At 38.3% G+C, this 27,656-nt stretch overlaps 1 protein-coding gene across 4 annotated transcripts in view; it reads left to right on the top strand.

Moving 5' to 3' along the window:
* The window catches only part of Dcx (doublecortin), a 64,687-nt gene that overhangs the window by 7,726 nt on the left and 29,305 nt on the right, over positions 1–27,656 (top strand). For all 4 annotated transcript variants that reach the window (XM_052170982.1, XM_052170981.1, XM_052170980.1 and 1 more), the window contains one exon: positions 424–764. In XM_052170982.1, the coding sequence (XP_052026942.1) occupies positions 424–764 (341 nt within the window). The remainder of the gene's footprint in view (positions 1–423; positions 765–27,656) is intronic.

Genomic DNA, 27,656 nt, shown 5'->3' with positions numbered 1-27,656 from the left:
TCCTATCAGGAAATAGAGACAAGTTAAACATGCTCCAGTGGTGCATGGAAGTTAGTGAACATCATAGAAACTGGGAAGCAGTCACATTCCAATAGCATCATGTTGATTGTGAGAATGCTACTTACTAAGTCACATCGAGGTGTTTGCTGTGTTTTTTTTAAATAACAACCCTTAAATTTACAAGATTCTTCCACTAGCTATGCCATTATATTGAAGGCTATTTAGCTGATTACTTTTGGATTTGGTTAAGTCAGTTTGTCAGAGGACTCATTTAGGAACTGGAGGTAAGGTTGCTTATTCTGTCAACATTTCACCCGAAGCCTTATTTCAGTATGAGTATACTATAGACTATAGCATAGACTTGATTTGCATCTGCATACTTCCTACTGAACTTAACACCGAACCATTTATTTCTTCCCTTAGGGGAAAGCTATGTCTGTTCCTCAGACAACTTCTTTAAAAAGGTCGAGTATACCAAGAATGTCAACCCCAACTGGAGTGTCAACGTAAAGACATCTGCCAACATGAAAGCGCCCCAGTCCTTGGCTAGCAGCAACAGTGCTCAAGCCAGAGAGAACAAGGACTTTGTGCGCCCCAAACTTGTGACCATCATTCGCAGTGGGGTGAAGCCTCGGAAGGCAGTGCGTGTGCTTCTCAACAAGAAAACAGCCCACTCTTTCGAGCAGGTCCTCACTGACATCACAGAAGCGATCAAACTGGAAACCGGGGTTGTCAAAAAACTCTACACCCTTGATGGAAAGCAGGTTAGTGACTGTGGAAAGCACTTTTCTCATTTTCCCAACTGATGAGTCATCTTATACCTGAGCCATTCCTCAGGGCGGGGCTCTCCCTCCTTATCCCATCATCCTTAACTGACACTCTTTATCTCATTTGGGAGAAAGATCTTTTCAAGACAAAGCAATGAGCCAGAAATTCGTTACTTTGAAATTCATTCTACTTTTGCCTTACCAGGCATAGTGGTCAACATGCCTTCAAAACTAGGTTTTAAAATTTGATATAAATTTATATACAGCATGATGCAACCTTGATTATTCCATGCATATGATTATTTAACGCATATGATATGGCTTGTCCCATTCATTTTTAAAAACATATTCCCATCTTGGTGCTCTGCATTCATTTGGATAAAAAGAAGTGGAAGTGACCCTCATATTTATATGAAAGAAGGCAAGCAAGGGTGAAAGCACTGGAAGTTCGGGTGCATTGTCTTTGCCTTACGCTAAGATATATATTTCTTTCCATTTTCCATGTGACATAGCTCTTTTAATTTGGTTCCATGGATGGTTCGTGTGAGAAAAGAACTATTTCAGGATTCTAAAATTAACCCAAGAAAGATGCTACCATCTGTTCCCCTCCAAATCAGGTTCCTCATGTCATTGGTTAGACTACTGAAGTGCTACCTATATTAGTATCTGGGAAAGAATGCAGCCAGGCGTCTCCAGAAGACAGATGCACCATTCTCTTGAGCATAGAGATCTGAAAATACATAACAAAAATGTCCCAAAGAAATTGGAACAGTGGCTGGTTCTATTGGCTCAAAAGATCATTTTGGTCACTCATCTAGAAGACAAGTGTGGATTATAATCAGTCCATAATCCTACCTCTTAAAATATCTCTGATAACTGAACAATTATAGTTTCCAAACTGTTTATTTCTGTACATCAACTAAAAGGGTGTTTAAATGAAGAAGTATGCACTTCCTCATAATTACTGATATGTATTACCTACTGCAGGATTTGAAGTTTCAGGAAAAAAATCATTCATATAGTATGTACTTGGCAATTTTGATAAATTTGTGTCTTCTTTCTACTTTTCATCTTTTGTGCCCCAAGATGCCTAGAAACCTGGGTTATAGTTCAGCTTCAGTGAGAGTTTTGGTCTCAGGAGAATAGGCAGAGTAGCAGAACACAATACCCATTTTCTTCTTCTGTCCTCCACACAAGCATGGGTACATAAGCCACACACATCACATATACATAGCATGAACATTCAGATGCACACATACTACAAGTATTCACATACAAACATACCACACAACCCCCCCTCTCTCTCTCACACACATACACCAATTCACATACACATACATATCACAAGCATTCATGCATTACACACAAACATTAACTCACACGCTATTAAGCTCATCATTTCATCTTTGCAGTTAGTTCATTACTCAATAAATTTATTAGTATTCACATATCCCTTTTTGAACATTATTAATCTTCCTGTACTTTACCTCTGCTATTCTTAGTATGGGTTTCCAGTGCTGCATGAAGATTGATCATTCCTTGGCATTCTTGATTGTTCCTAATAATGTGTTAAAAAAATATAATGTATGACTCTTAAGTAAGCAGCTATCTGTCCAATGATGAGTGAGTTTTCACCTTTGCAGGCCATGAATAATGAAAAGCCGTCAACAGTGTCTGCAAGTATCAGTTAAAATTTTTTAGAGAAGATGGTACAAAATATCAGGCTATGATAATGGTGTGTTAAGCACAGCAGCATGGGGGATGTATATGGACAGAGTAGAAACAAGAACTGGTTAACTCAATCGATTTGAATTTGTACTCTAATCTTCCTTAGTGACAAATGACTTTCTGACTTCCATCAATAGGGAAGAAGCCTAGACAAGAATTCAAAGACTTAAACTCTAGCTTTTTATCCACTATGTGGCATAGGGCCAATTATGTTACTTTTCTGAGCCTTAGGATTTGATTTTTGTTTGTTTGGTTTGGTTTTTTGAGACAGTCCTGGAGCTTGAGCTAGCACTGACTGACCTTTCAGAGATCCTCCTGCCTTGGCCTCCTGAGTGCTAGGATTAACAGAGTAATCTGTTCAAATGCACACATACTACAAGTATTCACATACAAACTTATCACACAAATCTCTCTCTTTCTCTCTCTTTCTCTATGTCTCTCTCTCACACACACATACACACACACACCAATTCACATACACACACATACCACAAGCACTTACACATCACACACAAACATTAGCTCACACGCTATTAAAAAACAAAGCTCAACATTTCATCTTAAGGGCCACCTTGGTGGGTCTGCTATTTTGTAAGATGGTCTCTAAATGGTATTCACAGTGCTCTTATATTAAGATCCTTTTGCTATCTGACATGGCATGCTAAAAGGTGATTGCATTATTTGTCTTCCTTTTCTTCCCAGTGTGGGTGATGTAAAGAGCAGAAAGAGAAAAATTCACAGGCAAAAGCAAAAAAACAGGCAGAGTGTTAGAACTGTGGCAGCACCACTGCATGGCGCTAGACAAGGATGATTGATGTGTATGGGTGCTTAGCATCCCAGATGCAGCACTATGTGTTTTATTTTTAAAAATTTATTGGTGTTACTATTTGTTGTACAAAACATGTGTTTCATAATGATAAGTTTGTACCTGTATGACTCTGCAGTTAGATCACATTCAGCCCCACTCCAACTCCATTAACTTTCCCTCTCCTTTTCTTTCAGTTTTCTTCCTTCCCTCCCTCCTTCCCCCCTTCCCTCCCCCCTCCCTCCCTCCCTCCCCTCCTTCCCTCCGTCCCTCCCTCCCTCCCTCCTTCCCTCCCTCCCTCCCTCCTTCCTTCCTTCCTTCCTTCCTTCCTTCCTTCCTTTCTTCCTTTTGTTCTTTCTTACTTTCTTAAAAAAAAAAAAAAAAAAAGCCCGAGTGCCTGAACAGGGAATTAAACCCTGAACCCTCAGATTTAATCTCTGGCTCTCTACCATCTCCTTTTTATGAATATCTGATTTTTCCAGTACCACTTATGGATATGAAAAAGCAGATATTTTACATATATCTTCAAGATTAGCTTATACTTTTCATTGTATCTTAATCTGGTTTTGGTATAAAGGTAATACTGGCTTTCTAAAAAGACCTGTATTATTCCTGCCTTTTCTAATATATGTGATGGTTTCTGAAGCCTCGATGTTCTTTTTTAAAAGTCAAGTACACCAAGGTCTAGGTCTGGACTTTTTATTTATTTATTTTTTAACATTGGAGATGTTTTTGTTTTGCTGTTTCAATCTTGTTGCTCATTACAGATCTGTTTAAATTGCTTATTTCATCCTGGTATAAATTTGGTATGTTATAGGCAAGAGAAAAATACTTCTGTTTTTAAAAAGGTATGGCCTAATTATTTTCTAGATTTCATTGTTATTGGTTGTGAGCTCTCTACTTTCATTGTAATTTTATTAATTTGGTTTTTTCCTCTTTTTCTGTTACCTTGCCTAAGGGTTTGTCCATTATTTTGTTCCACTGAATTAGTATTTTTATACTTCTATTTCAATAATTTCTACCCTGATACTATTTTCCCTTTGATTAATGCAATAGCAACTAATTAGCAATCTTAATAAAATCATAAACTGTTTCTTCATGTAATACAAAATGAAAACATTTTGCCATAAAGATAACGAGGAAAGGAAGTTATGCCAAGGTAAGCATTCTTAGACTTCCATTTATCATAGGTAAAGGAGAAAGAAGATACATGTGATTCTAAGACTTATGCCTAAGGTATATGAGTGGATGGTTGGGGGCATTCAAAAAGGGTAAATGGATCCACCACAATAAATTATACTTTAGATATACTGAGTTCTTGGGCCTTGCTTCGTCTAAATAAAGACTCTATAAGCACAACCTATGGGTCTGGATCTAAGGGGAGGGTTTCTGGGTTGGGGATACAAATTTAAAAGTAGCCTACAAACAGTAGCTAAAATTAGGCAAGGAGTTGAGGTCGATCAATAATGTATATGACAGGTTGCATCTACTACAAAGACCCTATGTTGGATTTGCATGAAAGGAATGGATGAAAAACTTACTCTATTACAGAGAACCATGAGAAACAACATGAAGAGGCCAAGAGGATAGTTTTTAAGTCAAGATTGCGTGTCCATGTCAATATGACAGTGCTTATTTCTGAAATATAGTAAGGGTTGTAAATTCATCGAATTCATGTGATTGGAGTAGTCATTATTGTGGCTAACAGGACTCAACATTCCTCCGTTGAGCAGAGGGCTCAATGAAAACTTTGAATGTAATTGGGGAGATAGAGCCACGATTTCATGAGAGTGTAAGAAGTCAGGTTTCCTAGCAGTACCTTATACTCTAGATTCATCAAAACTTGACTGTCCACTGTTTCATAGTTCTTCTTTCTTGTTCTAGTATAGGAATTTGGTTGCTGAAATACCATTCATGTATACCTCATGCCATATGTTCACTTTAACAGGCCAAGCTATCCCATAGTCTATCAGTTTTCTTGGTCTATATTATTAATTAATGCCCTACCCCTGGATGTATCAGACTCTGCTTTGGTCTATTTTTTTCTCAGAACATTGAATTCACCACAGAGATTTAGTTGGTAAGCCTCTAACAATTCAATTTTTAACACAAGATCAGCACTAATCAATTTAGAACACAATTCCTAAATTACATTATCTGCAACATTAGTTGAAGAGAATGTTCGATAGTCAAATAAATAAATGGGGTAGCATTGCATAGTTTATTATTTCATTGAATATTCAAAAAAGACATCTTCAAAAAGACCTGCTTGATTTTGTTCAGGCCACTATTCCTCAGACTATCTTGAACAATAAAGTTTTAAAAATAGGTGACCATATGGCCTCTACTTTAGGTATTCATTTGCATTTTAATTACAGCATAGAATAACCTTAAAAGCTCAGGGAAATAATTAGATAGAAAGAAGCAGACACAAGTGCATTTTGACAGGCCTTAAAGATCTGTAACAAGAGGCTTTCTTAGCTAGAACACTGATAATCACAAGAGGTACCACCTACCCTCCCATAGGCCAGACATGGCTTAACAGCAGCCATCTCTTACACAGCCTCTAGAATCATAGAGACGGAACAAAGGAAGGTGTTTTTTCTAGATATACTTAAAGTTCTCCAATGTCAAATGATATTAGAAAACTCCTTTGATCATGAGCCTCAAAGTCTGGCTTCTCTAAGCATGGTGTTAAAAGATATAGCAACAGTGATTACTAGGTTTTGTACTTCCACATCAGATTTTTGTCCTGAACAGACCAGCAGCCCTTCCATAAGCCCATGTGACAGAGTCTGTGGGAAGTCCAATAGGCTTACCAGCCAGTGTTAACTTCCATAGGTTGACACTATTAAACTAGACCTCATAGTTCGCACTGCCTCAAGTCCAAATTTCTCCAGGTGACAACAGATTGCCAAACCATAGAAATCTGAACCATTTAACCTGAAAGGTAACAGTTTTTAATACAAGGTTTGGGGCCAGAGACTAGTACATTCTGAAGTCAATGTGTGTTTACATCTGCACATGTATGCTCTATTTCTTTTAAGCATTGGCTGCCTCGTCGAATGAACTCAAATATAAATATTTGTATATCTGGACAGTTCTGGTCTTATTCACCTAAGACATTAGAGCCTTATTGAAAAGCTAAGATAATGCCTCCACAGATTGATGGGTGAACTTCCTCTTTCTTTTTTTTCCAAAGAGGGTGCACCCTTGCTTTGTTTAGTGTTTCGAGTGTTTGACTTGTTGCCTGCTGGGAACTCATGTTTGCCTTTTCCCATATTGTCATGAATGAAGGAAGTGAGTGGGCAAGCTATCCTTCTGATATTGGATCCTTTGGAATAGTTGGTATACTTTGAAATACCTTGTGGCTTTTCTTAGCCCTAAGCACCATTTTGTGTGTGTGTGTGTGTGTGTGTGTGTGTGTGAATTCTCTCCTTCATTCAAAAACTTACCACTGTGTTTGGTATGAAGGGGAATATATTAATATTATGCATTTAAACAGTTTTCTTCAACCTACGAGTTTACTTAGAGTTTCTTTTATGTTTTGTTTTTTAAATTCAGCCCATGTTTTATGTAGCCTAGAATCCACTGAACTCATTATATAGCTAAGGGTGACCTTGAACTTATGAAACTTCTGACTACTTCCCAAGTGCTAATATTACTGTTATGTGCCAATATACTCAGGCTTTGTTTGGTACTAGGAATCAAACCAAAGGCTTCATATATGCTAGACAAGCACTCTACCAACTGAGCTTTATCCTCAGTCTTCGTCTGTTTCTATTCTGTAAAGAAATCCAGTATATTTTCTTGGCCCATAAAAGTATTGTGGAGCTCAGGTATCATGCCCACTTTTCCTAATAAATAATTATTTCTGGGCTATCTGATGTCTAGACTCATATTGTGAGATCACTTGCACTATGTAGTGAATGAGAATTCACAATTGATAAATTAATCCAAAATATTGGTAACTTCTTGACCTACTAGTTGATGGTTGAGAATTACCAAGAAAGACCATCCTCTTTCTTTCATTCTAATGTATTCTGTCCAGTGTAAAAATCATGGTAAGATGCTGTTGTTATTAGGCACTTTTCTATGGTTTGGTTCATTCAAGATGGGGAATAAAGATCTGCTTCCTCAGCATCTTCCCCAGAGGCTTCAGGGACTGATGCATGGCGTCATCCATTTCCAGGCCTGAATCACTGCTGTCATTTAGCCTACAGCTCTGGAGAAGGAATCTCTGAAGGTAGAATGAAAGCTGATTAGCAATAAGATGGATTATTGCAGTTTATTCAGAGAGAAAAATGATGAGTTATTTTTATCCCATGCCTGTATTTAGTGGTAATTAATATAGATGCTTTTATCTCAACCCCAACCATAAATTTTCTTACTAGCAGCCACTCAGCCTGGCATGTGGTTCTGAATGTTGTTATATTGACTGATAAGGAGTTTGTTGGCTTTATTTATTTATCAATAAACCCCATGTGGAAGTTGAGATTGGGAATGATCTAATACAGTAAATAAGAATTTAAATTGGGGATTAATTAATATGGAAAGTAAGAATTTAAATGAGATTCTCTGATGGGAATTTACTTTACATAGCCATAGTTGATTTAAAATTTTCCTTAATCAGTACTCTAGAGGCAATTGCTATAACCTAGCAGAAAAAAGTTCATATACTCACCTTCAACTAGCTTAACAGCTCTGGCTCTGGTTCAGTCCAATGAGTAGTATCGACTTAGGCTATTCTAAAGGGACCATGTCGGAGACCTTGAGGTCAGACAGCAATCATCTCCCTCCCTTACTGTAGAGCAAAAAATCCGTTTAAATCAATAGGCTCCTATTCCCTCCAGCTGAATGTGGCTTTCAAGAATGACAGCATCTGTTCCATATTGCCCTTGCCCTTGTCAAACCCCAGCATGAAATAGACCAGAATGGTATGGAGTAGCTAGGTTTGTGTATGTAATACATACAGCATATGTGTAAAGGATATGGGCCCTGGAAGTCTTCATACAAGAAGCAGAGCTAGTAGGAATCTAAAACCGAGTGTAATCAGACTGAATATAATTACAAAGAATTGAGGTTGTTCAGGGGTTGCAGTCTCTAAGAAATGTCCCTTTGGAATTTATCGATGAACTCGATTTTCCATTATTCAAAACAGAGTAGATTAGAGGTCATCAAATGCTGGATATTTAAAGAAGATGATTTAAAAATGTGGCATAGATCATGCACCATTGCAAAATCCACAATTTTTATTGATATACTATTATCTATATTTACCATGGAAAACATTTTGATATATGTGTACATTGTGCAGTGATTAAATTGGGGGTGATTAGTATTTCTATCAACTGAAACAGTTCTGATTTCTTTGTGCCACATTTACTCAAATTTTTCTTGTAGCATTTTGTAGTTACTTTATTATTACCTTATTACCTTGTTATTGTTACCTTTATTATTACCTTATTATTACTTTATTATTACCTTATTATTATTAAGTACAGAACCACAGAACTTTATCTTCTTCTCCAACATGCTTATTATATTATCTCTGCATCGATCAGAGTTCTCTAGAGAAGCAGAATATATTGTATTTTGAAATACAGAGATTTTATGGAATTGGATCATGTAATTCGGGAGACTAATAAAGTTGAAATATGTAAAGCCAGTATGTAGGTTAGAGACCCAGAGAAGAGTTTTCAGTTTGGAGTCTAAATTGATAGATAGTGGTAAGCAGATAGCACACTATGCATTTAATCCCAGCACTTTGGAGGCAGATGCAGGCAGATTCTCTGAGTTTGAGGCCCACCTGATCTACAAAGTGAGTTCTAGGACAGCCAGGGATATCCAGAGAATCCCTGTATCGAAAAACAAAACAAAACAATAAGCAAACAGTGAAAAGGCACTAGATAAGGAACCCAGAGACTCTTGCTCTGCTACCAAAGATCTGGATTAATGTAGACCAAACCGTTGCCACTCCCTTCATTTTCATCTACTTTGTCTATAAAATAGACCCCCCCCCTAAACTTCCTTCCATAGTGGAATAATTTTATGCATTCAATTTCCTGTACATTTAAAGTTCTGTGATTCCAAAAATTAGATTTGGAAGAATAGCAAAGAGGCCAGCTCAATGTACCTCCTGGCAATGTCTAGAACTTCATAAATGTACCAGTTCTGACAATCAATTTTATTATCTTTCACTAAAGAATAAGCAAAATGCCTCATTTTCCCAATTTGTTCATGTCATTCTCAATAGTGAATTTCATTAATGAGCATCACCTCTGACAGCTGTTCATGATTGCTAAGCATAGTACTATTCTACTCTGTAGGCAGCAGAAGGAAAAATACTCAGTCTTGCCGTGTTCACAGTATAGCAAAGGGAAAAATGACAGGGCAAGACCAAAGTATTTGATATTTTAGGTGTCCAGACAGACAGCTATTGGGCAGATAGGCACTGCCCTTGCTCATGAATGTTTCCTCAAAACAGGAGTACTGTCTAGGAGTGGGCATATGTCCAGTGTGTACTGCACGTTGAATGGATGATTGGAAGAACTGAGGGTGTGAGGGTGGAGAGAGAGAGAGAGAGAGAGAGAGAGAGAGAGAGAGAGAGAGAGAGAGAGAGAGAGAGCTGAAGGACTATCAGGACCACAATCAATATTAGATCATAAAACTTTAGAGATAAAAGTGGTTTGAGTACACTGAAATTCATCTGTAGAGGATCAGCATAACAATAGAACCAGGAAATAATAATCAGCCAAGTATTCCTAAGTCACTAAATGAAATAATCATAGACAATGTTTGAATTCTCTCTGATTTCCCTGGTGCCTCTGAGTTAGCAATACATGTTCAGTTTCAGTTGCCAGAATATGGATTATTGGATTGAATTTCCAGTAAATAAAAGATAACATAAACTCCACTAAAATTCACATTTTCCCCCATGGGGGGGGGGGCGGGAAACATAAGAGGGCACAGATCTGTAGCAGAAGATGCTAGTTATCCTGAGTTAGTGCATTGTGTGTATGGGGGACATAATCATGTTTGCAAGCAGAGTGAAGCACAGACATTTTAGCCTAGTATGGGACATTGTTTCCTGGGTGGGGGGCAGGGGAGACACTTTCCTTGCTCCTGGTTCATGCCATTTTGCACAAGTTTCTAGGTACCATACTGCAGAGCCAAGAAAACCAAGGTAATTACTCCTGAAGACATATCCCGATTTCCACCTATTTTGTACTTAATTAAATGCATTCTTTGTCTCACAGACTTCTGTAAAACAGTGAGAAGTTCGGTGTTTGTGGATTTTCTAGTTTCCTTGTTTAGTATTGTGTTGCTGTGCTATATTTTTCACTTTCTGAGAGATCATTTTTGTTGTGTGATTTTCCAAGGCCAAAGTGACACAGTGCACGACGAGGCTTGATGTCTGCTTACCTTCTTTCATGACTTTCTTCATTCACAAGCCTTGCTTTCGTATTAATTATACTGAGAATATCAGAGAACTTCTCATGCCCTTGTAATGTTATTTCCTAGTATTCTGGGACTGTCTTCCCAGCATATTCACCACGTTTCCTGGCCTTTGGTTATCCATCTGTAAAATACAGAGAGGAAATAGTATATACTAATTTAACAAACATTTATTCTGCCTGGCATTTCACTAGGTTCTGGGAATATATTAAGATGCGTGAGTCTCTCTCTCTCTCTCTCTCTCTCTCTCTCTCCCCTTTGAGGAAGCCACTTTTACTCCGCTGGATCTTATAGAGCACTGCTTGATCTTTTAGAAGTTTATCTCTGTAAAAATGATCTGTAAGGTATAAAGCACATTGCAAATGTTGGTTATGATTTGGCTTAATTAAGCTTGTTTCCTTCTCTGACATCTGATGTGCATAGTAGTTTCTCTGTGGCACTTGAGCTTTGGCAAGCATTCTGCTGATAACAGCTGGAAGAAGGGGATTGGATAGTGTTAACAGATTTTCTGCTTGTCTTATACTTCCTACTTTTTAAAAAAGAATTCCCTATCAATTGTCACAGCAACTCAAATGGTGTTGAGTAAATATAATCCTCACCATTTGCCAGATGTAGAATCTAATATTTCATGACATGACCTCACCCATTATCACAGAGCTGGTCTATCCCAGAGCCAGAACTAGAATTCACATCCCCTGCCTCCCCGGGTCAGTGTTCTTTTCCCATAGCAGGCTTACGGGATGGAGCAAAATCCATCTCCAAAGTTTACCCCCATGCTAATTTGGTTCCTGCAAACACAGATGTGGAGCAAGCTGTAATCTTTTTGAAACATCTTAAACCTGTCCAGCTTTTCTTCATCTGCTTGAGTTAAAGCACACAGCAGCTGTCACAGAGGCATAGCTGAATTCCTCTGTGTTGAATTTCTGTGTATCAGAAACCTTATCAACTACATGCAGGCACTTGGATTACATGTACATTTCAAGAATCAAAGGCTTGCATTTGAGAGCTACATTAAGAAATCAGAATAATATTCTTGCATCATCCAAAGCCCTTTAGAGTGGATTAGAAATAAGAACCTATATCTTTCAACACAGGCTATAACTGGAGGCCTCCTGTGTTCTTGTGGAGTTCATTTTTTGACACATAGCCTAATTTTCAGAGCCAGTAGGTGCTGAGAAATTTCAACTTTGGACAACCATAGTTACTAGGACTTGTGGTTATTATACACATTCCCAATTTGAAAGTAAACACCAGAGAATGACACATTCTTTTTGATTTTGCAAAATATTATTTTTTTCAAAAAGGAGAATTTGTCTTATAAAAATAGGTTCTGAAAAGGTCATCTTCTTCATAAAAAGACAATAGCTACCTGCCTGAGTCTTGAGGGAAATGCTAAAAATTATTCCATACCAGTCTCTCCATTCCCTCCTACAAAATCCTTACATGCATACTAGTACACACAGGTAATTTTCTAGCATCCCAAATTCTGTCTAGAGTTCTTCCAGAAGATATGTGTGCCAGTGATAAGGAAGGACCAGTCACTGAAACTGTCATTTAGCAATATACCCTGTTCAAATCTTTGTATTACGTTTTATATTCTCCAAGTATACTGACCCAGGAAACCAATGCTACAAAAATATTTGTACTATGATAACTTCAGGAAAAACAACCATCGTGCTAAAAATATTAGGAGATCAAATAGGCTCAGTGAAACTGCTAGAGGGCATGGAATATAGTAAAATATAGTACAAAGGAATTATATTTCAAGTCCAAAACTAATAAATGTTTTTCAAGAACATCTTTTCCATAAAATCTTTTAGTAGTCCATTGTGGTGCATACCTATAATTCCAACATTAGTTCATTGAAAGCAGTTAGATAATGACTTTGAGGCTTGAGCCATAAAGCAACATCAGCCTAGGTGCATACATAGCAAGACCCTGTCTGAAAACTCAAGCCTAAACCAAAGCAAACCAATACACACAACAGAACACTCACTTTTCAGGAACAAGGAAAGGGTGAGCCAGAGAAAACACCTTTGAGTGTGAGTGAGGCATCCAGGACTTAAATGGCTGTTCAATTATTTTGCTGTTCAACCAATTAGGATGCCATTTAATATCTTAGAATGTGATATTCCTCATCAGTGGCAGGAGATAAACAAGATAGTTTTAACTAAGTCACAAATAATTAAAATAGATTTTTCAAAAGGGACAAAACCATAACTCATATATATAAGTATATATATACATATAAACTGACAATGTAAACTTGTGCAAGGTGTTATAAAAAGCTTCAATGTGAATCTACAATGTCATTAAGGTGACAATACTCTCCAAATTGATCTAGCAATTCAATGACGCATTAACAAAATACTAACTGGCTTCTTCAAAGAAATTGATTAGTTAATCTTGAAACTCAAAATAGAAGAACAAAGCAGGACACAGCTTAGGCATAACAGGAAATAAAAAATTAGATATTTAGAATTTACTGGTGTCTTGAAGAATATTATTTGTTTTTGCTAATTAAAAGCGTAAGCCTAGGCAACATATATCAGGATCCACATGAGAATCTTATTGAAAATGTGAATTAAAATGGACTCCAGGGCCAAGTGTGGTGGCGCACATCTTTAATTCCAGCACTGGAGAAGCAGAAGCAAACAGGAGACAGGCATGTCTAGCTTGGTCTATGTAGAACATTCCTGCCAGTCTAGAACATAGTGAGACCCAGTGTAAAGCCCCAAATCCTCAAAACTAAAACCAAACCAAACAAACAAAAAACCAGATTTTCCCCTAGCCCTTCTAAATCAGTTTTGAGTGCTTCATCTTTCTATAGCTTGTCCTCAAACCTTGACTGGGGCTGATGAGGACATGAAGAAATGGTGGCTGTACTCACAGAACAGATGGGGTTGGGTGGGCTCGGCTCTCAGATGGAGAAGCCACGCCCTGGAAGTTCAGTGTGTTTATCATATAGAACTGAACAGGTATGGATGGGATCATTTTATGCAGATAAATGAGAAGGTAGAGTTATTATATGCAACTGATCAAGGAGCAGGGCTAGCTAATCTCAGTCGGAGCAGGCTCTGAAGAGAAGCAGTCATAAATATCTGAGGGGAGAAACTTAGGTGGCCATTTTCTACACACACTGTCAGCATTGGCTCAGATCAGAGGAAGGTTTTGCCATCCCTTGAGACACACAGGTGGGCATTGCAGTCTATGAGGCTAAGGACTACATACTTGTCAGGGCTGTGTTCAAGTCAACAGCACCTATTCACTTGAGACTTAACTTTCTCCTTACAGTATGGGACTCAGGACTCTACATTTTAATTAGGTGAATTCACATAAGTGCTAATGTTTGAAATTCAGTGAGCTAACCTTATGATCTCAGCATTTAGATATTCTAAACACTGGCCATGTGTTCTAAACAGTGAGATGTTTTTTAAAAGCCAGATTATGGGCACAGAAATATGTACATACTGGGATTATAGAATATCAGCACTCTAGATGTTCTCAGGTAGAGCTCAAGGACATCTTGGGACACATAGCAAAACCCCAACAAGCGTGTACAAAAATGAGATGGTGGGCTCCTTCTGAGATCAATTAAATTAGAGCTTTTGTATACCCAATATCTTTTCATTTAGATGTTGATCGATTCCTTGACCGCTGTTTGAACTGCAGGCTACTGTCTAGTCTCAATTAATGATCTTTTCAGCTCTCCTAGGTTAGGGCAGCTACTCTACGTGACCTCGACATTTCATCTTGTGCCTTAATGTTTCTCACAACTTTTCCCTTTTTCTGCTGCCCAATTCCTAACATAATGTCTAAGTAGAGCAAGATTTCAAGTTATTCTGAGTAAGCAAAGTACTTTTAGCCCCTTTGTGTTAGTTTCTGTAGCTGTGTGTGTGTGTGTGTGTGTGTGTGTGTGTGCAGAAAGATGGTGAGAGGGGGATAGGAAAAAGAGGTAGTAAGCAGAAAGCAAAAACAGGGAGAGGTTGACAGGTGGAAAAAGAGGAGAGGGGAGGGGAGGGGAGGAGAGGGGAGGGGAGGAGGAGGAATAGGAGAGGAGGGCATGGGAGGAGAGGACATGGGAGAGGAGAGAGAAGGGTCCAATCATCAAATACAGTAGATGTGCATCATTGTTACAGAATAAAAGCCATGTTCACCATGCAGTATTTGATATCATTGGGAAACATCTTTCCTCCCACCCACCTTCCCTTAACCCCCTTATTTTCACACCTAGGGGTGATTGCTAGAGCAGGTGGAGGTGACGAAGCGGAACCCATGCAGCCTGATTTTGGCATTGATTCACAACAGGAAGGGGCTTCAGTTCCCTGCTTATCTTCTCTCCCTCTAGCATAGTATTAGACCCCAAGACAAAGCTCAGATTGATGCAGGCTCCACCCCACCCTTTTTCTCCTGGCTTCCTTTCTATAAGTCATGCTTTCAGTGTTTGGAGTCTGGCAGCTGCGAGGCCTGGTTGCTAGGAAACAATTTCTCAGCACAAAGAACCCTCAGCTGGGAAGGTCAGGGCTGTCAGTATGAAACAGCTGTACAGAATTTTTATTTGTCTTCCTCTTGTTTTGGTTAATCACAGGGCATGAAACCAGAATCAAACTTTTCATAGAAATGAAAACTGCTGGAGAGTACCAGTTCAGCTGGTGCCGCTGTCCTTTCTTTTCCTCCTGCTCTTCAAATCACGGGCTTTCTGCTCTGGCTCAACACAGCCCCAACAAGCTGAGCAGGCTAAAAGTGAAGGTGGAAAGGTCAGGTGTTTTTTAACCTTTGACTGCCTGCCTGAGGCAGCCAAAGCATAGCTGAACCATGAGCTGAGTTAACTCCCTTTGTAGTGAATTGACTATTTCTTTAGGATTTGAGCTGCAAAATGAAATGATGCAGAATGCCCTCAGACGTTTCGATTCAAGCTGTGCATGGTGGCATACACCTATAAATGCCAGGGTTTGCAAGGGTGAGACAACGACATTACTGAGTTGGGAGCCTAGTCTGTACTACACAGTGAGATTTTGTCTCAAAAATTAGCTTTATAGAAACAATAAGACATTCAAGTTAAATGCCATCTTGTGTTTTATGTGATGAATGTGTCAACTGTAACTCGTACAAAATAAATTTGCCAGGAAGGTTGGTTGTATGGAATTGATACAAAAATAATAAAGGTGAAGGAAATGATGAGTCTAGGGTTGCTTGGGCTAGTGTGGTGGAAGCATAAGTCAAGGGTGGTAGCTGTAGTCTATTGGTAGATTGCTTGCAGAGCCTGTGAGAGTCCCCGAGTTCATTGTCTAGTACTGACAAAAGCTGTAGGCTGATGCCAAAGGAAGAAAAGGCAAAAATTCAGTTTTAGTGCTTTCAGTTTCCTTTCTAGTTATTCATCATATAATAGTCAAGTGATTAAATTGAACTGTGGAACACCATGAGAAGTACAATGATTACAAAGCAGGAAGCAGGAATTATAAGACCGGATGGGTGGGCTCAATCAGCTGAGGGATCTTGAAGAGATCTTTGGTCTTGTAGGACTCAGTTGCATTTCCTATTCCATAAAAGGATTGGAATAGTGGTTTCTCAGATGTGTTCCCTCTTCCTTCATCTGCAGGAGCAAAGCAGGGGATTTGTTATAAATGTGGAATATCAGACTGCAAGTTAGATCTTTGGGATGAAAAAGTGGGTGCTAGACCACACAATCTATTTTTTCCACAACCACCCTGGTGATTTGCAACAATAACATTTGAGAGTTTCTAAGTGAGAGGACCATGGAGAACCATCTTAGTGCTCACACTGTGCCCAGCATGACAAACCCCAGTGCTTTGTGGGTTTTAAAAAAAGTCTCTGTTTTCTTATTCCCATTCTCAGGAATTTGTTCTAAATTAGTTTGGAGGGTAGCCTTTATGCTACAGCATAGAAATTTCTATTATATTTATAACTTCATTTCTCCCTTCGCCTCTCTTATTTTCAGATATTCACTGTTTTCCTTAGGCACATTTTTGGCAATGTCTTCTAAGATCAATTCTGCCAGAAGGTCAATGTGAAGACTTCTTTAAGGATCATCAGGACTTCTAAATGCTATTAGCATGTTTCATATTGCCACTAGACAAAAGTGGCCTTTAATGAGAGTGCTAGTATATAGGAAGAATTGGCTAAGGAAACATTTCAGCTAATCTTAAATTGATTTGATCTATAGCTGACTTTGCTTCTGGTTTTTCTTTTTCCTTTAAAAGTACTTTCTTTTCTTCAGTCTTGATTCTTCCTACAATTCGATATAAAAATATCCCCCACTGTGTTTATAAATATATTATGAAAAGAAGGGAAGTGGATTCAAAAGGGGCAGCTCATGGAGCTAATGACCACCCCCAGCCTGCTTGCCATGGGAGCTGGCACCCAGTGTGTTGTCCATGGTGCTGAATGTGGTTTAAACACAGGAATCTTTGTGAGAAATACAGATAGGCAAAGGAAGAGATGCTGGGTACTAGTGTGTCCTTTCCCTGCTCATTTCCCAATTGAGGCAACCTAATAAATTTGGCAATGAAATAATGACACTTAGCCAAGATGATCAGAGTAATTATGCTTTTTTAAAAAATAGATTAATGTTTTCCTTTGAAGTTTTTCTATTGGAATAGCAGGGAAACAGTACTAATAGCGTGAGTAACTGTATTTTATCCTAACAAAGAGGACTTGATATAAAGTGTATGTTTACCTAAGATCTAGAGATCCTCTTCAAAGTACCTTACTGTCAATGTGAATGAATATGAAAGGAGTTTTGCAAAAAAAAAAAAAACCCTGTACGCCTAAAGTAGTATTCACAAAATGTCTTATCAAGCACCAAAACCTCTTTATTGTGAAATAATGAGAGATTTGTGGAGAATTTCAAAAAATAGTATAGAAAAGGTACTGATCCTAACAGCAAGCCTCTGCATAAGTGCATGCATATGTGTGCATCATTTAGATACTAACCAAGTTATATGCATTCATCTGAATTTGAATGTCATGACTAGAAACTCACTATATAGCTTTGTATGGCCTTGTGCTCATGAGACTTCTCCTTTTCATCAGCTTTGCAATCTCTGGGATTCAAAGCACACACCATCATGGTTGACTTGAATAATTGTGAAATTAAGAAAAACAAAAGGCTAGAGTCACTAGATCTCAGTCCCAGAGTCATTTGGTGGAATCTAGACTCATTGCTAGCAATTCTGTAGGAACAGGTCTTAATATAAGTGCTTGGCTTGAATATGACAGAGCAAGGTTGTAGGAATCCAGCTTGGGGTATTATATTTAGGCATATATCGTGACCATAAATACATTGCTAAGTCTTTTTGAACCTCGGTGTTAATATCTGTAAAGTAGGTGCAGCAAAACTGAATGGGTACAGTTTAGTAATCACTACATGCCAGAAATAATTCCTAATTCACAGGACTCTTGTGATAATCATATAGTACTGCAGTAAATTACCTAGTATATAGCAGATACTTAAAAAAAAAAGTCTGTCATCATTTTGACAAACAATTTCCTTCTAGGGAGACCTGAATTTATCTGTGTCATGAACGGTAAATTTGGATCTTTTCTTGGCCAGGGGATGATTCTGCCTAATGTCAGTTCTTAGCATATCTGGCAGATATGTCCCACAAGCACACAATTATTCCTGGAGTAAAAAGTAATACAACCAATCCTTACATCAGCAAGAATGATATTTATATATGAATAACACTGAATGAAGCCCAGAGCCATCTCTAAAATATGTGATTTTATAGCTTGAAACACAACGTATAATACAGGCCAAATGTTATAACGTCTAGGCTTCTCATTTTTGATAAATATTTACATAAATATCTTTTATCTGTCGAAACACAAACTAGGGAAGGGCTTTCTTCTGACTTATCCTTGATCCCTCTTTTGTTCAGTTTTAGATCTAGAAGAGTAATGCTGCAAAGGCCAGTTTTACTATGTTTTGACCACACCACAAATGGAGTAGCTGAATACATAGCGTCATAGCAATGATTCTGCCTGAGGATATTAACTCTGTTGGTTCTGTGATAATGAAAAACTGACGTCCCCTAAGAGAACTAAATTTCATTGCACTAGGTTATCAGCATTCCTCTATTGAAAGCATGGTTTGGTTGCTAACTCCATGATAACCCTGGGCACTCAGCTTGCTAAATTGCCATTTATGTCCCTTCCTGGATAAAAGGATATGCAGTAATCCCTTAGATGATTGAAAGAAGCCTGAAAATCCAGAAAATCCAATGAGCTAAAAAGTTTGGCGCTCCTGTGTATTCTTGCCCCACTCTTTGCTGCTTGCTTGCAGAACTGAGAGTCCAAATCCTTAAAACTGATTTACTAGCCATTGGTAGGTGGTTGATGATCAAGAAAGAAGTCGTGGCCCAGCTTTAGAGTTTTCTACTAGATATTCATTTACTGCCCTTCCCAGAAAATGCCATTCTCTTCCACATGCCAACCAAGTAACATCATTCCATCTGTGAGGGCAGACTGATAGAATGAATGGGCCATTAGGGGACACTGAGTTGATATGGTGCTTCCATGGGATGCTGCCTTGCTTAGCAGGAAATGGCCTCTGATATGCATAAACAGGCACCTCAAGCAGAATATGGATAATTGTCTGACTTAATAGGATATTCATTTATGCTACCAGACTGGTAGCATGATGTAGCTTGAGTGAGTCCCAGTCCTGCCCATTCTGTGCTTCTGTGGAGATGTTAATCATGCTGCTTCTGGCAAGACTGTCAGCGCTGAAGCTGATGATGTAACCAATTTTGCAGCAAGCCCTTTGTCTGAGTGACTGCAGAACAGCTGCAGAACAGAGCACCAGCCGCTGAATGTGTTAATGGGGAAAGGTGCTTTTGCCACTTCTCCCTTGCAGGATGATGTTGTCCCCGAGTGCTTTGTGTCAGTGTGCTTCTATGGATGGTCTTATTGCAGTGTTTCTCGGTGACAATGGGAAGGGCATTGTTGGGAGCACAATAGCTCTCCAACCCCATGCCAGGATTTGGGCCAGCAACATTGGGCTGCTGAGGTTTCTAGGCTTTTGTGTGTGCATGTGCATGTGCATGTCTGTGTGTTGGTTACAACCTTCTTGTTTTCATTTAGATACTGTAACTGCAAAGATTGTGTAAATTGTAGGCAAATTTATATGCATAATGAATATAAAATACAAGGTGCATATAACAAATGTACAGTATTTTTTTTTTTTTTTACCTCATGCTCGTCATGCAGAGGGGAAAAGTATGATGGTTAACTGTGGGAATGCAGTTCTTAGAGTCATACCAGTTCAGAGGTATGTTTTAGCCCTTTCAATTATTCGAAGTTGATTTGGGAAAGGTACTAATTCTGAACATTTTCCTGTTATGGAGATTATAACAGTAGGAATTTATAACAAACTGTAACTCAAAGTACCATCCTTTTTACCAATTGACTTATTGATTTGATTGAAGTCTCCCAATCATCTTTCTGGGCTTGGTACAATTGTTATTTTTTACTTTGTGGGTGGAGAATCAGGGGAGTAGGCACATGTGATCTTCTTACCGAAAACTCACATATACTGTGGTTTGTGCTGGATTTGGCTTCTGGGATGTAAATGCCAGAGCCGTTAACTTAAGGACACCTCAGTTACGGAATTAGGAAACTTAAATATGAATTTCCCAACATAAAGTGTTTCCCTCCATATCTGTGAACTAGAATTATTCAAAAAAAAAAAACCTTAGCACAGAACACTGGCTGTCTCTCAGGAAAAGAGATGGGTACTTACTGAAAGAAGGGAAGGAATTTACCTTGTCTTGATGAGGATTTTTGTATTATATCTCTTTACACATTTGTCAAAAGTCATCAAATGGTATACTTATAATTTTTGCATTTTACTGGGTGTAAAAGTCATCTAGCAAAAGGAACTCCAAATAATGAATTCTAATTAATGATACACCCGTAGCCCTTTTGAAGGATGAAGTGTATTTGTTAGAGTAATGTGTTTTCATGTATCAAAAATAAGAGACATTGTTAAGGTGGTAGGTAAAACAGAGAAAATGTTAATTATAGAAATAAGTAAAACATGTTTCACTCTGTTTAAAGATTTTCATAAATCATTCAAAGAAGAAATTAGAATCATCTTGGATGCATGTTGGTTTTGCATTTTGTTTTGTTTTAACATTAGTTCCTGAGGATCCCTCAGAATTTTAGAGTATGACACACCTGTACAATTCTTTTTTTCTGCTTTGTTTGTTTTTTGCATTCTTTGAAGCAGTCAGTTGACTTTAACACATATTGAAGGTTGAAGAGAACGGCTAAGGTAAGTCTAGTCTTGTTGTGTAGGATTGCTAATAAATAACAAACCTTAGGTCTGTGCAACAATGGGCATTCAAAGCCAACTTCTAATAAGTGCCTCTGGGTCCCAAACAGAACACAGAAACAGAAACTGGCAGAAAGGATGCTGACAGATCTAATAGCTTTGTAACTCTAACAAGAAATATACATATGACTGTTCCATTCCATACCCTAAAGGATTATTCAGCCAAAATATTAGTAGAGCCAAAATTGATATACACCACTATAAACCTGTATCTCTCAAACTGAAATGTTCATAATAGTCACACAGAAATTTTGTTACAACATGTATTTAATTCAGAACATGTTGAGATGAGGTCTAAGAGTTTGTCTCTTTCTGATTAGCAGTTAAGTTATGGTACCCAAGTTGTCAATCTACAGCTCTAGACATTGAGGATCCAGTCTTTATATTTCTAACAAACTGTGCCTATCTGAAATCCTTATTTTCTCTTGGATATATTCTAGGACTGACTACTCTGAGAAGCAAGGGAGTTATTAAATGGAAGAATATACATTGATGCATTTCTTGTGATTGGTGGGCCATTAACATCAAGAAGCAAAGGCTAATATCAATGAGAATTTTGTGGAGATATAATAACATTTTAACGTAGAGTTTTTCATAAAGCATAGATGTGCCCAGACTGGACATTAATGTAAAGCAGTCCTATGTAGTTTCATATGCTTGTTTCCCTACACAATGCCCAGCTCATAAAAGACGCTTGAAACATTCTTGTTGAACCAATTACAAAGAGAGTGCTGCAGGAGTAAACACAGGCCTCCAAGAAAACAAGGGCAGCTATAGATGTGGGGAACCAAGAAAAGGATGCACTTCAGTGACTCCCCACTTGAAATAGTAGCTCTGAGCTGGAAGCATCCCTGCAAGTGCAAGTTTTTTTCAACCCTTGGATGGGAGTAGGAATAATTAAAATAGTTATGAGTTTTTTGTCTTCCACGTTGTGAATTAGAGAAATATACAGCAGAGTGATTTGAGGGTAGGGAATACTTTGCCTGTTTCTTTCTTTTGGTAATATGGCATAAAACCCAGACTTGGGGAGAAGGAACTGGGCTTTTGATGAGAGGTATAATCTAGTAATACTGGCTTGTTTCCCCTACTTTCAATGCCTTTTGACCCAATACTCTTCACTCATGGAAGTGTATGCTAATACAGTTGATTATTGATTGGCCTGCTGTTTTGCAGCTGTAGGAATATCTTTGTTTCTCTTTAGCCATGTCATAAGTCTGTCCCAATACTCAAAAGTAACTTCTTTGGGACCATTTCCCTCAATGTGGGTTTTCTAATGCTTTGTCCTAAAATGGGTGAGCTGGAGGCTGAAGTTTTGGCTTAATGGTAGAGCACATACTTATCATGTATGAGGCTGCATGTTTAATACCCTGAAATTGACTTAACTCATTAATTAAACATGTAAGCCACACTTAGCATGTATGAGCCTGTGTGTCTAATACCCAGAGATCAAATTAACTTATTAATTAAACATATAAATTACCACAGATAGAGAAAGCTAATTGATTGTCTTCTTTTGAATTGAGATAATAAAAGAAAAGGGATAAGAGATGTGTGTGTGTGTGTGTGTGTGTGTGTGGCAGGAGGCTTATCCTAAAATTGATTGTTGTGATAGTTGCACAAATCTATGAGCTCATTGGAGCTGACTGAGTTGTATGCTTTAAGTGAACTGCACAGTAAATAAAGCTCTTGTATATGAATATGTGAGTTAAACAAGGAAATACAGACGAATTGAATGGCTAACTGACGGGACTCTGGAGTCCCACATGGTAGGGGAGAAGAGAGATTCTATGAACAGAAAGGTCAACACCGATACAAGTAAGGTATACGTACTTAATTTTTCAACCTTCCACAAACCCACTTCTGTTCTTTAAAAACTAAATAACAATAATCCCAACTGGTGTCACGTATTTCAAAATTGAATTTGTTGCTTGGAAAAATAGATAGAAAATGCTTGAGTATAGTGAACAAAGAAAGCCAGACATCTTACAATAAAAAATAGCATTGTTAATAAAAAAATAGAATTAGACACTATCTCAGGGTTCTGGAAGCTCTTTCATTTAGATCGGTCCACTTAAATCACTATTGTTTTCTACAAAGACCTACAGTATCTTAATTGCCTCTTGTCTCGTTAGTCTCATGTCCAATGACTCCAAAATCAGGGGTGAGTCTGTCTGTCCACAGACATGTTGCTTCCCATGAAGCCATTGAAGCTTCACATAGTTAGCATGATGCAATGGGAGCACAGACAGCAGGTTCAATTTGACAGGGTATTTGAAATAGGAAAATGATAGAATTTAGGACCCCGAATTCCATTTTTTTTTTTAGTTATGAGCTAATGCTAGTTGGATATAGAAGTAGTATGTTTTCAACCATGGTAGAAAGTATTTCCTCCCTGCATTTTGTAATTTGTAATGCCTTGAAAAGAAAATAGTAACATATTTAGCTACTACCACAAATGTAGCATTTGTATCTTGTAATGAATAAGTCTCCAAGGAATAAGTTATGATGATTTGGCTAACCTGCATAAAGAAAGGTGTGTCATTAAGAGATGTAGATGGGAAAAAAGAAGACATCAGGGATTTAAAAGAATAAATGGAAAACTTCATGATTTTGCTCTAGGTTTTTACTGTGTGCATGGCCAATGATTACTGGATCTAAAAACATAGTTTGAGACAGGATTTCACAGAGATCCACTATAACAACAGTGATTGCCAGGAACCACTGAGCATACTGTTATATAGCACATTGTTCAAAATGTGTCACTTCTTTAGATTTTCCCTAATGTCAGACACATGCAGGACAAAGGAAAACTATAGAAGGGAAAACAAAGGGAGTGGGCATGTGGCAGAGTTATTACATATTATGCTTCACAGCCAAGCATTGTCTCCCCTGAATGCCAACTGGAAATAGTCCAGCATTTGGCCAGTTACTGACCCTCCATACAATAAAGTCCCGATTTTCAAGAAGCCATTGTGGAAGCTTCACTGCCTGAACTTGTCTTGCTTTTCAGAGGAGCATGCATTATTTACAAGGCATAATGATATTCTGCAATACTCCCTTTTCTGCTAGGAAGAGATTTTTATCAACTCTTTAGATTTCACACCAGGGTCAGTCTCTCTTGGCTCAATTTCACAATGTCTGCAGACTTCAAATAACCAGGGAACATCTTGTCAGGAAAAGGCCAGATGGGCAGACAGGGAAGCAATCCAGCCCCTGAGGAAATTAAGTGTTCAACCTGTCCCTGCTCTCCCACGGTGCTGGTACATGAGCCAGACAGATAGACAGACGTGCAGACAAACATGCAAGCTACCTCAGAGCTGGGGAATTCAGGGCAGGGGCTCACTGGGGGAGTTTGGGGAGCTAGAAATTCAAATTCCCATGCTGTAAGCTCACACAATGAAATCCGATAACCACCCTCCCTGTGCTCCGTAAATGAACTCAGCCCTCTCCTTGAACTGGCAGTTTGAGCCACAGCATCTGACAGTACAATTCTCCCTCTCTATACCTTCTGGGAGGAGAGGCACAGTGAGACCTTGAGGACAGAGGAACGGATAAGGGCTGTATGGTCTATTTCAGTATTCAAAATCAGGGGTGTTGTCACTGCTTTTACATTTGATGATCCTGCAAAATTCCTCTGGATGTTATGCCATGAATAGATTTTAGAGTATAAAATACCAGAGTCATATTTGCATCTCCAATACCTAGGGCAGTTTTGGACATGCAGTAGTGTTAAACACTTCCTTGAAGAGCAGGCCTTATATCTGGCAGTAAGCTCCCCAGCCGTTATTGGATTTCCTGATTACTAGCCTTACTCTTTGACCCATGATCTGAACATTAGTCCACAGATGTCAGGGGAAGACACTTGGGGCTTACCGTTTAATTGCTTTGGTATTGAGGAGTCAGAGTACACTACTAGATTATGAAATCCCAAACCAACAGATTTTGAGAAGGAACTGTCAGGAAGCATTTGTCAAATTTAGATTGAATACATACAGATATAGATTTGAGGGCAAATGAAAGATGCTATATTGACATTATATTTGAAAACATGGGCTAGATTGTGAAGATTCATACAATGACATTATACTAATTACACATTGAATCAATAATTCTTCACCACAAGTTATTTTGTTCAACCAATGAAATGTCACAATGGTCTCAGACATTATCGATTACCTTGACTGTGGGGACATTACTGGAATATAATAGAGGCCTGGGATGCTGGTCAACACCCTACAGTGGTGTGTGCAGCTGCCCACCAGCACAAAAGCATCTGACCCAAACTGTCGATCATGCCGTGGTTGAGAAGCTTTGCAGTAAGCAAAGAAGCAAGATTCAGATTATAAATGACAATTAAAAATTACAAAAAAAACTAGGATTAGAAAAAATAACATGCAGTCATGACATCAGTGGATATGTCTAGATGGTAGAATTATGCATACTTTTTACCTTTTCTCTGGCTTACAAAGTTTCTAATGTAGTTAGGTTGCCTTTAAATAAAAAAAGTCACAGAGTAACATGCCAATGTGTATCCTGATTAATAAATGTTGCACAGAAGATTGAAATTTTTTCCACTTGTGCTCACTTCTCAGAGGTACCAGGATTGTGATTTTGTCCTCTAAGAGCTTCACCCACATGTTTACAAATATATTATGTGTAGCTAAATAGGAAGTATGAAGAATTTTTACCAACTTTTAGTAGCTGCATTTTATGCGCCTCCTTGGATGTACTTGCAAAAGCATCCTAAAGTGGGTATGGGGATGCCAAATTGCTAGGCTATAAAAGAGCATATTTTAAATTTTGTTAGCTAATTGCCTTACAAATCACCCCACAAATTAAATTTTCTGACATCCTTAGCAGCACTAGATGCTCATCTACCTTGTATACAATTTGCCAATCAGATAGATTAAAACTAACATATTGTTTTTTTTGTTTTCATTGGCATTTTCTTGTCACTGAGATCCTCCTCATGTATTTATTGAACCTTTCCCTCCTATGAATGGTGGTACTCACATATGTTTTGCTTAAATTTGTATTATAATCCCTTTCTTAATTTTTACATAACAAAAAAGGCAGGAGCAGGTTTGAAAAGAAAACACAGAAGGCGGCCTACCCCTAATCTCCCTAGGTAATTCCAGAAAACCAAAGTGATTCTTTCTTGCCCTTACTAAGATCCCAAACAAAGCAGCTATAGTATGAACTAAAATATGTAGGCCCATTCCCACCACTTTTGCCTGCTTCTCTTGACTGACACTTTTCTGGGTTAGCATCTCCACACAGGGCAGCCAGCAGTTACTGCCAGTCAGATTCGCTCCAGCCACATACAAATGTGTTATGTGGTAAAGCATTAAAGAGCATGAAAGGCAGCGTGTGAACTGGATGGTATCTGTGGCCCGTGCAAATGGCAATTAGGACCATTAAATTTCACTTAATCTTCATTATGAACATCTGTTGTCTAGCATGCCTGAGAAAGTCAAAGATGGGGTTGGGCGATCATGACCTCTACAAATAGTTTTATTCCCTAGTTTTTCACAATGTTAGCCATTAAGCTGAAAGAGATGTGGCACATGAAATATATAATATATAATAAGTAGCGACCAAAGAATAAAACTAGATGCAAAGCTTGTCCAGGACACTAGCATGAACAGGTATACAAGCCTGTAATCCTAGAAGGTACCTAGGTAGAGGCAGGTATATCAGGAGTGCAAAGTCTTCTTTGGCTTCATAATAAATTCTAAGCAAAGTGGGCCATATAAGAACCTTTGATAGATAGATAGGTAGATAGATGGATAGATAGATAGATAGATAGATAGATAGATAGATAGAACAAACCGAAATTTTAAAGCTAGTGGGCTTGTAAGTTGTGCCCTTGTGGGAAAGCTTCAAAGAGTAAACCAAAACTTGTCTTTGAGATTGGGTATGTCTAAATTGGGACTTATCACATCTAGCTTTTCTGGTCCCCATCATCCTTTTGGTTTATGCTGTCCTAATCAATGCTCTTGGAGCTGTGTTGTCTACCATAGAACTATGGATTAGAAGCATTTCAGACCTCTCCAAATTTGCTAGCTATCTACCCCCCTTTTCCTATCTACTTCCATCTCCCATTTTGTCTGTGCTCTGTTGTGGAGATCAGAAGTGTCCACACTATGTCCACAAGTGATGCTGGAGAAAGGGAGGCCTTCCTACATTTTAGCCCAAGCATAAACAGTTTCGGCTTTTCCCTGACTGTCTATTCCTATGCTGATACTCTGCCTTCCTAATCAAGCAAGGGTTCCATTGGAATGTACTCAAATCGTACTCTTATTATATGTATCAAACACCTCACTTTGATAAGCTTACTGGTTTTAGCTTTACATTTATTTGATTGGGTTTAGTCACTTATGAGTTTTCACCAACTGTCAACAACAGGGGAGCATGGAACATATCGGTTTTTTGTTCCTCAGCAAATCCCCTCCACTTATCACAAATGTCTCTCACATGCCAACAGCTAACTAGCATTTTGTTAATAAATAATTTAAGGAAGTGTCTGTGATCCCGAGGT

This window comes from Apodemus sylvaticus, chromosome X (genome assembly GCF_947179515.1).
Source record: "Apodemus sylvaticus chromosome X, mApoSyl1.1, whole genome shotgun sequence".
Classification (NCBI taxonomy): domain Eukaryota; kingdom Metazoa; phylum Chordata; class Mammalia; order Rodentia; family Muridae; genus Apodemus; species Apodemus sylvaticus.
The sequence above is the reverse complement of the archived record's forward strand: the minus strand, read 5'-3'. Positions and strand labels throughout refer to the sequence as shown.